Source organism: Ostrea edulis, chromosome 2 (assembly GCF_947568905.1).
Source record: "Ostrea edulis chromosome 2, xbOstEdul1.1, whole genome shotgun sequence".
Taxonomy (NCBI): domain Eukaryota; kingdom Metazoa; phylum Mollusca; class Bivalvia; order Ostreida; family Ostreidae; genus Ostrea; species Ostrea edulis.
In genome coordinates, this window is record NC_079165.1 from 30,931,146 (window position 1) to 30,946,712 (window position 15,567).

General features: G+C 35.5%; 1 protein-coding gene across 1 annotated transcript; it reads left to right on the forward strand.

The window, feature by feature from the left end:
- The first annotated feature begins 3 nt into the window (after positions 1-3).
- LOC125678410 (spermatogenesis-associated protein 20-like) lies at positions 4-15,130 on the forward strand. Its single transcript, XM_048916839.2, has 14 exons — positions 4-182; positions 2,672-2,797; positions 3,198-3,417; positions 4,280-4,426; positions 4,704-4,905; positions 5,649-5,785; positions 8,322-8,426; positions 8,882-8,956; positions 9,079-9,282; positions 11,107-11,299; positions 12,159-12,324; positions 12,793-13,001; positions 13,168-13,367; positions 14,439-15,130. Exons 1-14 carry the CDS (start codon positions 43-45, stop codon positions 14,694-14,696), a joined length of 2,382 nt encoding a protein of 793 aa, XP_048772796.2. The 5' UTR covers positions 4-42; the 3' UTR covers positions 14,697-15,130.
- Positions 15,131-15,567: the final 437 nt, after the last annotated feature.

Genomic DNA, 15,567 nt, shown 5'->3' on the forward strand with positions numbered 1-15,567 from the left:
GAGCGACTTGACACTCACTCGTCAGACCGGATAAGATCCCCGATGCAGAATTTTGGACAGTTGAGATGGATAAGCAGAAGGCTTCTCAATTTAAAAGCAACCGAAAAATGCTTTTGTATGAAGCCTCATAACTATGTAATTAAATCACTAAATTACAGTCACTGTCAATATCTCATAAGTAGGTAAGAAGATTGAAGCTGTGGCGAAAATAGGCCTAAAACAAGTTGGGAACACTTCCCCCATAGTATAGCAAGATATTCTCACAAAAATGCGATTATTCCTCTCTAGAGAGAGTAAATATATCCCGCACAACCGAGAAAAACACTCATGGAGTACATCTCTTCGTGTTTCACGTGAAAAGAGGAAAACTTGCTAAAATGTCTGATGTAGTACAATACTCCTGCAAATGTATTAATCAAAACAAAAATACTCAGTGCATTGGATTTCAGCCTCCTTCCCTCTTATACAGCAACATTGATATTAAATTTCTTGACTGTTGTAAAGTTTATAGAGACAATTTGTATCATGCTGAGTGTGTGCCGCACTTATTCAGCATTGCACAGAATTTGTCCTTTTTTTTTTTCTTTTTTTTTACAATAGACACCCAAACACCTGTTTGTGGTAATGTTTACTTTCTCTCTAAAGAGGGATAATCACATTTTAGCGAGAGAAGATCTCGCTATTGGGGAAGTGTTCCCAACCTGTAAAGCAGTATATCACTAAATGTAATAATTTGATGGCTGAGCAGAGTTTGGTGTAATACATCAGAAAAAAGTATTGACCCACCATTGAGATGTTTTCCGATGGAAAATCAAATTCTCCTGGTACATGTTTTTTGGTCTTTACGAAATATTTACTACATGTACGAAAATGTACATTTTGGATCAGCTCTTTGGACGAATAAGGCATGTCCTAATTCGCTCCACTTTTGACATTGATTGGCAAGCCTAAAGACCAAAAAACATGTAGTCTGCGTTGTAAATACGTTTGTAGATTAGTGTAGTTGTAGTGCTAGATGTATTTATATGTAGTTTTTGTTATTATTCTCTGTTGATATTGGCCACATTATGTAATTCCTTTCGTTTGTCCTGAAGAACAAACCTGTCCCGGGTTGTCCTGAAAATTTGACAATCTGGTTGTTCGTGTTGTTGGTCATATTAGTGTGTGTGTGTGTGTGTTACCTATTTTTGGGCTGTGAGAGGGCTTTGCCCTCTTTTATCAGGTCATTATGATTTCATCACAGACGATATATTGTATGTACATGTAATATAATTACCTGACCAAGTATGTCACAATATAATTGCATCAACATTTTTTTACACTTAAAAAGTTTCAAGATGGGAAGTTTACAAAAAATCATATTGGCTGAGATTTATTAATGTATGGTTTGTGGACGTAGGGAGTAGTTGAAAATATATTTAATGGCATATATGCATTGGTAAGGATATTTAAAAACTACATGCCAATGTCTGATAGCTTAGTTGGTAGAGCATCTGACTAGAGAATTCAGGGGGCATGGTTTTGAGTCCAGGTCTGGTTTGTTGCATTTTCTCCCTGCATACCCTGGTTATGGATTCCGTCAACCCTCATCACAGACAGGAATGGAGAGGAAGACTTAGATCAAGACTGGACAGTCAGGCCCCACCCTCAACAGAGGATTAATTGATGGCCTGATCAACAAAAAAACTGGATATGATGATGATGATAATGTTACATTTGGTGCTGTAGAGCTGCCCCTGGGACTGACAGGTGAAAATAGCTGCCAGGGGATAAAAGATCCTGGGTTGATGTCATCTAGGTGTGAAGACATTTAAGGAAGGGGAAATGTGATGGTCATATAATATGGCAGTCAGATGAGTGCAGTCTCTGGTGTGAGATAGCTCATTTGACAGAGCACCTGACTAGAGATTCAGGGAGCATGAGTTTGAATCCTGATCTGGTCCATTGCTTTTTCTTCCTGTTGCACTAACAATGGATTTAAATGCAAGCAATTCACTACTGTTATAGATTGTAATGTGAGATGAATGCACATGTTGTGATATGTCTATAAATCTCAATTCTGAAAGAAAGTATACATCAAATTACTCACCATCATTTCAGGTATACAGGTATGACATATTTCAGGTATACAGGTGTGACACATTTCAGGTATACAGGTATGACATATTTCAGGTATACAGGTGTGACACATTTCAGGTATACAGGTATGACATATTTCAGGTATACAGGTATGACACATTTCAAGTATACAGGTATGACACATTTCAGGTATACAGGTATGACATATTTCAGGTATACAGGTATGACACATTTCAAGTATACAGGTATGACACATTTCAGGTATACAGGTATGACACATTTCAGGTATACAGGTATGACACATTTCAAGTATACAGGTATGACACATTTCAGGTATACAGGTATGACACATTTCAGGTATACAGGTATGACACATTTCAGGTATACAGGTATGACACATTTCAGGTATACAGGTGTGACACATTTCAGGTATACAGGTGTGACACATTTCAGGTATACAGGTATGGCACATTTCAGGTATATAGGTATGACATATATGCTATGCACAGTATGATATAAACTTACCTCACAAAAAATCTGTTGACAATAAGATTGATTAATGTTGGACTGTTTTTTCTCTTGATTTATTTAGAAATTTTGCTGTCAGTAGAATGATGGCAGCAGGTGGGGAAACTGGTCAGAGCAACAAGAAAAGAAATCGACTGGCAACAGAGCTATCTCCATATCTGTTACAACATGCAGCCAACCCAGTGGACTGGTATGATCAAGAAATGATAATATCCTCTTCCACAACTTTCTGAAAGTTTCAGTATCATGGGGCAAAATATGTGTTCAGCATTTACATGAATTTGAAAATGAATTTTATTACATGTATGCATTTGATTGAAGTCATAGTATAGCAGTATATTTCCACACCAATTATTTCCTGGTGATGTGCTTCCAAAAACTGTGAAAGGTTAACAGCTCAGTGAGCTAGGTTTAGGTTTAATAAAATCATGGTAATATATTTTTCGGTAAATTGATGTTTGGATGAGAACATATGGATGTCAATCACATGTATTGTTGTCACATTTTATGAAGCATTCGGACTTTCATAAACATTGGTTATGTATGTGGGTCTTTCAAACCTTTGATTTGTTTATTTGCATAATGATAAGGTATCCATGGGGTCAAGAAGCATTTGACAAAGCGAAACAAGAGAACAAGTTGATTTTTCTGTCTGTTGGCTACTCTACTTGTCATTGGTGTCATGTGATGGAACGGGAGTCGTTTGAGGATGAGGAAATTGGTCGTATCCTGAATGATAACTTCATCTCCATCAAAGTAGACCGGGAGGAGAGACCCGATGTGGACAGAGTCTATATGACATTCATTCAGGTAAGGCATCTGAATTCACAAGGTTGTTATGAAAACTTTATTTACAAAATGATTACATTATGAATAGAATATACACATGTTAAGGGTTTCTACATTGACATAGGTATTGAATTCTCATCACAATACTGATTGGAAATGTACTGTACAATAAGTGTGCTATATGGGAAGTAAAGTAAATTACAATATTGTTTATTAACTGAGGTTCCAAAATGTTATATTTCATTTATATTTATATATTATAATGTTATAAGACCATGCATGCATGGTGAAAGCGCTGCTGCTTGCTCGCATAAATATGTTTGATGATCAATGCATAACAAATTGCAACTCTGCATTCGTGAATATTTGGTCAAAATTTTGTGAAGGATTTAATTTCGTTCCTAAATTACAGCCAACAAAAATAATGAAATTTGATCCTCTAAGAATATATCGGCTTTAAAAGTATGTGAGATCACATGCAATAATAAGATTTGAATTACAAGTCTAAGGTCTTGGTAGTTTAGTGGCTTGGGTTTTTTGTACATGTCTTTAAAGTTCACTACATTAGCCTAATGTAGTGAACTTTAAAGACATGTACAAAAAACCCAAGCCACTAAACTACCAAGACCTTAGACTTGTAATTCAAATCTGTGATAGGAAAGTACATGAACATATTGTTGGCTTAAGTAACTTTATAGTTGACTTGCATTTGTAAGTAAGATTTTAACAGAATTTAAGATGAAAAACATATTAATGTATATTCAATGCAAAAAGTGTCTGTAAACATATATGTGATGGTGAAATCAACACTGGTGAAAATATCCGAAAAATGAACTCATTTTTATATACATATCTGTTAATGTTGAGAATCTGTTCGTTTCAGGCTACTGTAGGAGGGGGAGGCTGGCCTATGAGTGTGTGGCTGACACCAGAGCTAAAACCATTATTTGGGGGAACCTATTTTCCTCCAGATGATAGATATTATGGTCGTCCAGGGTTTAAAACAGTGCTGAACACCATTACAGAACAAGTGAGATTTTAGATAAACCAAAGCATGAAAAATTTTTGTTTTTGTTCCTATATTGAAGTAATATGAGTAAAGTGAAATGTTTTTACATAAAGAATACATGCAGTAGGACACTGGCACTCCTTGAATCACAAGCAGAGCATCAAAATGATTCAAGAAAATGTAAATTTACCAATAGTGTTTACTGAAAAGTAACAGTAGATGATAGAGATAAATAAGGAAAAGAAAAAGAAGAGAATTTTAGCAATAGAATTTTTCTTTTCTGTTTTCTGTTTTGTAGTGGAAAACAAAGAGAACTGTAATAGAGGAACAGTCCTCTGTTATATTGAGGACCCTCCAGGAGGGAACCAGTGCCTCTGAGGCCCCTGGTCAGGCCCTCCCAGACCTCAAGGCCTGCACAGAGAACCTCTATTATCAGCTTGAAAGGTCTTTTGATCAAGAGGAGGGTGGATTTTCCAAGGAACCAAAGTTTCCTCAACCAGGTTTTATATTCATTAATGACAACTGAAACATACCATATTTACCAGTTGAATATTTTCGATAGTTTGTGTAATTTTTGATAGAAATCTTCAAATTGATGTTGATCCACAATAAAGTTTATATGTTTTAATTATACTTAAATGAAAAATAAGAAAAGGACTACAAAGGGTAACAGCCATTTATGGCCCCTTTCAAAGCTGTAACGAAAGACTAGATATTAAATCTTATTCTCTTTCATTAAAGAGATCATCTCATAGATAGTGTCTTGTAATTTTCTCGAATATCTACGGTCATTCAGTGGAATATATGACAGTAAAAGTGACACAATTTTATAAAGTTTAGAAAAAATATTAATATTTTAAATGTTCTTCTTTCTGGAATTGTAGACTTCGGCTTTGGACAAAAAAGGTTGTCTGTCCTTAAAACATTTATGTGTACTAAAAAGATGAATACATGTACAAGTATGAAGATTGTCTAAACCAATGTTCGATATTTTCTGAAAAATGGTATAAATGGTACATTTTAAGTGAAAATACCACAAATGGGGAAAACATCATCATTGTGATGTCATAATTTAGAGTTCTAGGTTATTTTGATCAAATTGAACCATCCAGTAACAGCTGAGTTCATGAAACACTTTTACTGTCAGAACTGTCAAATTTAAATTCACCTTGTAAACTCCTAGATGTTTTCTGACTTTTTAATGCTAAAGATTTGTCAAATTGAATCTCGATGTCTTCTTCAGTCAACTTCAATTTCCTTTTCCGTATGTATGCCAAATGCAAGGACACATACAGTGAAATGGCAAAAAGCAGTTTGGAGATGGCAACCTTTACCCTGACAAAGATGGCTAAAGGAGGAATATTTGATCACATAGCTAAGGTTCATTTTCTGATTCTACATCTTCAGTGGAGATATTTTGAATCACATGAAGTATTTAAAAGGATTTTTGAAGAGAGAAATTGTTCAAACTATTGATGCCAAATTTATTTCATATGGGTAACAAATCTTAGGGCTTTTCCAGAAATAAATACATATGGGGGGGGGGGGGGGTAGGGAGGTACCTTTTGTATATACCAAGCACAAATAAAAAAAAATTAGAAAATTGTCCCATGACCCATCAAATTAATAAAACTCATTTTAAAATGACCCATCTAATTAAAAAAAAAAACCTAACCAGACCCACCACAAAAATATTTTACAAAATGAAAACAGTACAAATCTCGCGAGGTTTTCGGGACAAACATTCTAGTAGCGAGCGCTGGCTCGTACTACTAGCTCTAATGACTAGAGCGCAGGAAATAATGGGAGCTAAATCTCAACCTCTAACAAGGAAAATTTTTTGACGCCAATCCCAGAAGTCCCTTGTCAAAAATGGCTGAGATCTCGCCAAGTCACACCTTGGAATATGATTGTGAACTTACACGGAATATCATCCTAATCTTGTGGCCTCCTAGCTCCAAAATTTAGTACACCATTAGGCGAAATGTTTAACGGAGTGTAATGTTTATGAAAGGCAGGCTAAGATGATGTGTGACATCATGTCTACGTTTTGACGTACGTCATAATAAGGCAGACAGTGGTGGATCTAAATACGTTCTTGTTAAAAGTCATACTACCGGGACATTATTATTACATGAACATTAGGCATATGTAATTGATTAAAATACTAAATTCTCAATAGGAATTTATTATTGTAACAAAAAAAACAAAAAAAAGGGGGAGACTAACTTCTTAAAAATTGTTAGAATATGTGAGGGATCACAGGTACTGAATTAGTGCTATTTAAAAAAATTACAAAAAATCGATCGGATTGAAAACATTTTTTAAAAATCTTTGGGTTTTTTCCCACAACTAAAAATAACAAGTGCTTTAATCCATTTCCTTTTAACATGCAAACAATGATGACACCCCCCCCCCCTCCCTCACGATAACCAACCCCATGCCACTTGCTAAATAAATTAACGACTGAAAAATCCTTAATTCTAGTTTTGTAAATTGATCTTAATTAATGTATCCTCACAACAACAGCATTCCAGGAGAGGGGCTGAAATCAATGATGTTGCAATTTTATTCAATGATTATATGTGAATGCTGAAATATTTCTTCATTGTGTTACAACTAGGATTATGTACAATATTATAAAACTTGTTCTAATTTTCTCTTTTGGAACATACCATTGCTACAAGGGTTTTTTCATATGAATTTCATTTTTCTAATTAGATAGGTTCGCAGGGGGGGGGGGGGGGGGGGGGGGGGGGCGCCAAATACATGCCAAATAGTTGAATTTATCGATTTATTTTTAAATTTTCATGATATATTGAAATGAGTTTTTTGTGTTCAAAGACAGTGCTGTTTAAACATAGTTTTACAAACTTGAAAGGTTTGGGCATTTTTATCATACAATTAGTAACTTGAAAAGATTGAGAGTAGAAAAAAGGAAGCAGAGGCTGAGAACATACAGTTCAGAACAGGTCGTGCATCAAAGGTTAAGCAAGTCACAGTGAAGGCAGCAGAAATAAAATGTATATATAGCATAAAAATATTTAAATCCCATTCATGTATACATGTTTTAATGATTTTTAATATAAAACCCTGGGAGAAAATTCATGTAATGAGTATTTTGCAAATAGATATTGTTTAAATTGAACCTGATCAAAGCATGAACATTACAAAATATGTACATATATGAAGCTGCGCTCGCTCAAACGGTAGCCCGTCAACATATTGGTCAATGACGCGGTAATGACCCTACTAAATGCACCTCTAATTTGAAGAGTGCCGTAATGGAAATAGAAAGTTATGCACTACAAAGAGCGACAACTCGAATAGTTTTATGTTACTTCCGATTTCGAAAGCAGCATTTCGAAAGCACGTTTTCAATTTTCCCTCCGACGTTTTGTAACCAACACGACAAGAGCGACAATAAAAATATTCTGAAAACTCAACACCCACGTGGCACAAAATTAAAAAACAATAGAAACTACCCACTACCCATAATAAATATTTTTTTAACAGTCCAACCACGGACCAAATAAAATCTGAAAAAATACGACCACCCACACAAAAAAATATCATTTGCCGCCCGACCCCCCCCCATTTGATCATTTTTGAAACAGCCCTTAGTGTATTTTAAATATTTTGTGATTATAGCAATACACAATTACTTAGTTTTAATTATGAAAATTAGTTAGTACTTTTGCAACATACAATGTATTGGAAATTTCTGTATTAATATTCCCAATATCACATTTTACTTCCCCAGGAGGTGTTTAGATTTGGTAGTAGGGAGAATTGTTTCTAGGATATGACCTGTCGTTTAGATTTGGTAGTAGGGAGAATTGTTTCTAGGATATGACCTGTCGTTTAGATTTGGTAGTAGGGAGAATTGTTTCTAGGATATGACCTGTCTTTGCAGGGCTTTCACAGATACTCTACGGATGCAGCCTGGCACGTCCCTCATTTTGAGAAGATGTTGTATGATCAAGGTCAGCTGCTGTTTACCTATGCTGAGGCTTATCAGGTAATATTTACATTTTCGATGTTTTTGCCTTTGATATCTCTATAAATTGTAATGATAGGCATCGCTGCAGTTGTAAACAGTTTTGAGTACTTGATAAATATAGTAATTACTATGTATATTTTAATGGCTAGGAATTCCAACAGAAATGAAAGTAGAATCTGAATATAAGAAATAAATTTCAGTTTTTGAAAATACATGAGAGTTTGAACTGCAGTGCTTTATGCCAGAATATTTTTCAGGAAGCGTTAACGTGCTTCAAGAATTATGCCAGCGTGAAGCATCGTAATTCATTTCATCATGTATTTTCAAAATCTTAAATGGATGTAATATTATAATCTACTGCTTATAACATGCAAAATGTTGAGATGGTTTGTACTATTAATGATATCCAGCATTAATGCTTGATCCAAATATATTGTCAAGCATTTATTTTTTAAAAAGTTGTATCACTTCAGATCACGAAACAGGATGAATTTGCAGTAGTCATTAGAGATATCGCAGAATATGCCATGAGAGATTTGTTACATCCTGTAAGTTGAAGAACAAATAATGCTATAGACACTGACTAAAAGTTAATTTGACTAAGATCATTTATAGTTGAAATTAATGCTTAAGTTTAAGATGGGTATGATTCTGTGGTTTTTGTCCACAGGCGGGGGGATTTTACAGTGCGGAAGATGCAGACTCCCTACCAACAGCTGAGAGCACCAAGAAGAAGGAGGGGGCATTCTGTGTGTGGACATTTGGTCAAATAGAGGAAGTCTTAGGGGAGAAGGTCAATGACAGCCTCACTCTGGCACAGGTTTTCTGTCATCACTTCTGTGTCAAGGAGAAAGGGAATGTTAATCCAATGAAGGTAAAGAAAGTCCTAAGGTGTTATCCATATTATGTGGTATATGGTATGGGTTTTTACTTTGTACTTATTCAAGAATGTAAATTCCATATATCAATGCAAGGTTAAAGGTTAACGATGGATACTGCATTTATTTTGGTTGCAACTCCTGTACACTAACAAGGCTATGTAGACTTTAATTTCTTGGCATTGTGAAAATACTGCACTGCACTGTACTAGCTCCAAGTTTTTAGGTCACTTTCGTCACTCAGATGACCTGTTGTCGTTGGTCTTCATCTGTCGTTGTGCGTCGTTAGTTAACAATTTGGCATTTTTAACTTCTTGAAAAATATAAGGCTAATTATTACCATATTTGGTGTGAAGCTTCTTTATGATTTTAAAGAGGAATTAACGAGTATAAATTGTGAAATTTATCACTCAGGGCCTAATGGGTGGGGCTAAAACTGAAAAAAACGCAGAATTTTTGAAAATCTTCTTCTCTATTCCGACACATGTGGGAGAAAAACCAAATGCATGGTTGTGATGTTCATGAAGCCCTTTACCAAATTTGTGAAATTCATGACCCCTTGGTCAAGGGTTTAGTCTCTAGGGTGGGACCAATATGACCATATAGTGAGATGTCTTAAATCTTATGAAATCTTCTCTCCTCTCACATATGTATGAGAAAAACAAAAGTGATGATCTCCATGAGGCCTTCTACCTAATTTGTGAAAATCATGGCATTTGGGTTAAAAGTTTAGGCCCTAGGATGGGGGCCAATATGGCCATATACAGTTTAAATGCATTAGAATATATCCTCTTTTTTTTTTTTACTTCTGTGATAGTGGGAGCCAAACTGAATGCATGGTGATGATGTCTATGAATCCTTAATCTTCATATACTTAAATTGTGAAATGCATTTCCCCTGGCCAGGTCAGGGGTTCAGACTTGGGGCGGAGCCAATATAGCCATATACAGTTAAATTGTTTTAATTCTTAGAAAATCTTTTTCTCTACTTCCGCAGCAGAAATCTCCTTTAATCTTATGTATTGTGACAATTATTTTTGTGCATAATGATTATGACAGTATCCTTGACCTTACTGGTCAGGTCAGTATAGATTTGAGGAGGGGGGACAACTTTGCCATATTATGATGAATTTGTGTTCTAATTTAAAAAGTGCTTTAATTTACTGTGCATTGTAGGTTTGTAGCAATAAACTGTACACATGCTGTGTGCATTAATTGTAAATGAAACTGTGAATAAGAGAATGAAGATTTACACATTTTATACTGAAAGTATTTCATCTAACAATTGCCATAGAATATAATTTTATAATGCTTAAATGCTCAAGAAATATTTTTTTCTTTTGATGTTCAATGAAAACTGAGTACACATTTTGAGGAGAGGATACAGCTGTTTACAAAAATTACAGATATAATTCATTGTTAGGGGGAGAGGGGGGGAGGGGCAAAGGCTGATTTAAATGCTTCAAACTTCATCTCTCCTTCTATTGTGATTGAATGGGAATTGTATGCATATGTAGAAAGATAATAAAGGTGTGCACTAAAGACTCCAGAATGCAGATATGAGACTCTCAGACAGGTCTATGTAGAGGCTTTGACACTCAGGTGACTGTTAAGGCCTGTGGGCCTCTTCTGTAGTTCAAAATAATTAAGATTATGTACATATATTGTAATTTTTTATTTTACTTGTGTCATACATATTGTATTACATACATAAAGTATTAAGGTATCGGATGTAAGACAGGTAGGAGATGTAATTTGGCCAAAGTTGAGTTCCCAAGGTCAAACATGTAATGACTTATTCCTCCTTGTAATGTTCTGTAGGATCCTCATGATGAGCTGAAAAACCAGAATGTGCTGATTGTCGAAGGATCTCTAGAAGATACAGCCAAAAAATTATCGCTAAGTCCTGTTGAAGTAAATGAAATTCTGGAGAAATGTAGAATTCTTTTGTACAAGGAAAGGCAGAAACGACCCAAGCCACATCTTGATGACAAAATTGTCGCCGCTTGGAATGGTAAACTTGACTGGTTTTTACAGCCAAATTCCTATCATTTTACAGAATTATACAATGTTTAGTACATGTACTTCTTTTATTAAAAGATGAAAATTTCCTTTTCTAGGGATGTTGGTTCACAATTTTCAATTTTGTAGTTAATTGGACAACTGAGTTTTGAAATTTAGTAGCTCGGCTGGTAGTTAAACAGGGACCCAAGTTTCACAAAGAAGTTTCCTATGAATTCCCAAGTAGACAGTACCAGAAGTAACTAAAGTGTGTTTAAAGTTTAGAATTTACAGTCAAACAAAACTGAATTGTTTGGTAAAGGTGATATGAAGAAAATCCCATTATCTATTGTTGTTTAATACAAATTGAAACATGCATTTTCAGTTTTGTGTGTTACAGAGTCATAAAAAATATACATGTGTTTAGTGATCTGGATCACCATCCACATTTTTTATTGTATATTACGAATCTTGCGACCACCCCCCCCCTCCCCCCCCCCCCCTTACCACCACCACCACCTTCCCCATTCTACTTGTCACTTGGGCTTTCTGATTTTGATTTTTGTGGCCCCAAGTAAAATTGTACTTTCTTTGGATGACTGAACCAACATCTCTGCCTTTCAAAACTTTTTCTTCAACAATTTCAAGTTAATTTCTACATCTCTCACATCCATTACTCATTCATTTTAGTTGGTGTGACGTTTTGAACAATGCTACAGATTTTTAAACATTTTCCTCACACCCCTTGGATTTCAGTGTACATATGTCTGTAGTAGGCTGTAAATTTTAGACAAATATACCGGTACTGTACTTATAACTAATACAGTCTCTGACATTTCAATGGAATATTTATGTTGTTCTGTGGATTACAGGTCTGATGATATCAGGACTGTCCAAGGCTGGCCAAGTCCTGAAAGAGCCTGTCTTTGTGGATCAGTCCATCAAGACGACCACTTTTCTGAAAGCCCACATGTATGATGAAGACAGCACCACTCTGTACAGAACCAGCTATGTGGAGGAGAATGACATTACTACTGGGCAAGTCCAGGGCTTAAACATGGCCAACACTTCTCTTTGTAAAAAATTGACTGTTTCAATTAAAATGCAATCAGCATTGAAAAATAGTGTGTGTTCCCAAAATCATACAGTTGAGCTTTGGTATCTCGAACACCGACATCTCGAATACCATGGCTATGTCGAAGTGATTTGAAAGTCCCAAGCACTTATTCTTTAAGTATTTTAACCCCGATATCTGGAATCCTCAGATATCTTGAAGATTTTTCTCGGTCTCATCGAGTTCGAGATAACGGGGTTTGACTGTATTTTACTCTAGGGATTCACTACATGTATTAATCAAGAAAGGCACAAACTACATTAAAGTAACAAGGGAGATAAATCTTGCTCAGGAAACTATAGTCTTGAAATTGTAAAATTGTGTTAATCAACATTTGTTATACCTAATTCCTTTTAATACAATGTAAATTGGGATTTTACTTGTAATTACAGGTCTACCCCAATTGAGGGATTTGTTGACGATTATGCCTTTGTCATTCGAGGTCTCCTGGACCTTTACGAAGTTTGCCACGATGACACATGGGTGGAGTGGGCGGAGCAATTGCAGGAGCGACAGAATGCCTTGTTCTGGGACAGTGAGGGAGGGGCCTACTACAGCAATAGTGGCAGGGATGCCTCCATTGTTCTCAAACTCAAGGATGGTTAGTTTTATGCATTTTTTATTCTCAGTCCGATTTAGTACCATGAGTAATGCCAGTGTAAAATGGCACAGCTTTCTGTAATAGAATGTTTGTATTTTCAAATCAGCATTCTACGTTGGTTTTCCTAAGCTTTCATAGAATGTAAAATTCTTTTTCGCAATTGTAGATCAAGATGGTGCTGAACCATGCTCTAATTCTGTTGCTGTTAGCAACCTGGCCAGGCTAGGAACACTACTGAACAGACAGGATTATCATGAAAAAGCTGCTACGATTCTGAGAGTATTTTATGAGAGAGTGACAAAGATTCCCATTGCTGTTCCAGACATGATCTGTGGACTGATGCTGGTGCAAGACACTCTGAAGCAGGTGATGTTTCTTGTTATTCATGTCTGCTGTATTTTACACAATCAAAACTTTTTTGTCATGCATTTATGAGCATGCACACAGCATCTGTGAAAAGATGAGAACATAATCTTTGCTATTGCTTTACTGGCCTAGACATTGTATTTTATGAAACAAACATTAAGCTGATCGCATGCAATCTAATTAGAATTAGATATTAAATCCACTCGCATACATAACAATCTAATTAAATTATATATGCGAGTGGTCTAACATCTAATTTTAAGTAGATTGGATCGCATGTAAGTTAATGTAAATTACAATTCTTTCTATGCAAATTAGAATAAAAAAATAACAGTACCAGTATTTTGTAAAATCAGTAAATTCATACTCAACTCTTAGAATGCGAAATAACATAGATGCCAAATAGCTTAAATGCACTACATCACGTCATACAATGATGTTTTACGGAATGAGAATATCGAATTTACACTCAATCGATCTAGCGCACTGGCAAGCCCTCAGAATATTTCAGTGATTCTTTCATAAGGTTTGATGGAATGAAATATGTATCAATGTTATTGCTGTGCAAATTACATCCGTGGCCTTGTTCAATCACTGTTTTAAGAAAGTCTCTGCATTTTGTCATATTACCTGTTACGCATTAAACATTGGAATCAGTATTTACACCATAAACTGATAACATTTGCTTAGCAATAGCGATATTGTGGAGAGAGTTCCGTTTATTCTCCTACTAATATTGCCTCGACGTATATGATATATGCCCTGGCATGGAAACTGTTTTGTTGATATTGTTTGTTTTCCTCTGTAGTAAGCAATACATAACATGGTAATGTGACGTCATAGTCAAACTATGTACTACATGTCACCACCAATACTTGCATGAACATGCTCAGGGTGTATACAAGTTTTAATGAATATTATGCATTTCAATCATCTTGTTTGCATAGAAATGTTAACTCACATTCGATTTAAGAGGGACACAATGTACAGTATTTGTGTTTCGGATATTAATGAGGGGGGAAGAGATAGACTTTGAACTACATTCATATAGATAATTACTTTTTTTTTCAGATTGTGTTGGTGGGAGACCCAGACTCAGATGATCTGAATGCACTGAAGGACTGTGTTGACAAACATTATATACCTAACAAAGTTACAATTATTGCTGATGGCAAGAGTAACCAGTTCTTGCAGGGAAAACTTGAATTCTTGAATACCTTAACAAAAAAGGACAACAAGGCAACTGCTTATGTATGTGAGAACTATGCTTGTGAACTCCCTGTGACATCTGTGTCAGATTTAGAAAGGCTTTTAAATGTCAAGGAATGATTCAGCTTTGTAAAACAAGCTCCATATCACAGGCTATAACAGACTACTTCCTGTAGAGGAGGCCTGGATGATGCGAGGAGGGTGTGTTTGCTCAGTTTTTGTGGAGTACTTTTCTGATTGTTAAAATTACCTAAACTGAATTGAAGAAATTTTGATAAACAATGAAGCAAGCAATCTTGTAGCTATAGAAGGAGTTTGACCTTAAATATGCAATGTCATGAATACTGTACATTGAGCAAATTAAGCAGATATTCTGTAATATTGAAATGTTTCTGAATCTGATTCAATGTCTGATATTTAGTTCCTTGTATATACAATGTACATGTATCTCCCAAGACATTTTGTTTTATGGATATTATTTTGGAGTGTAGTGTATGGAAATAATTCTAACTGTGATATTGAAATACTAAATAAAACAACTTCATGTATTAAAAGTGGCCATGTTTTGCTATTGTCCATCTTTTTAGGTCACCTGAGTCGGTAAGTTGCTGTGGAATATGTTTTGGTATATTTTATAGTCACTGTCCTTTTGGAGCCCTTTGGGTACCACAGAAACCTCTGGAAATAGTGCAATCTTTAAGAAAATTTCTCTGCCCCGGGGCATATACCGGAAAAGCTATAATGTAGTTATACTGAGCACGGAAGCTTCTACTAAAACTGTGAAATATCATGATCCCTGGGTCAGAGGTTTAAGGCCCACAGGAAGGACTATAATACTACCATTTCTTTCTAATGTAGAGGCCTCTTCTAAAATCATGAAATTCACAGCCAATTGGTCTTCCGGGGGTTCAGACTCCAGGAGTTGGGTGAAAAGAATCGTATAGTGAAAATGCTTTTTATGCTTGGAGAGTATTTGCATTATTGTAAGGTT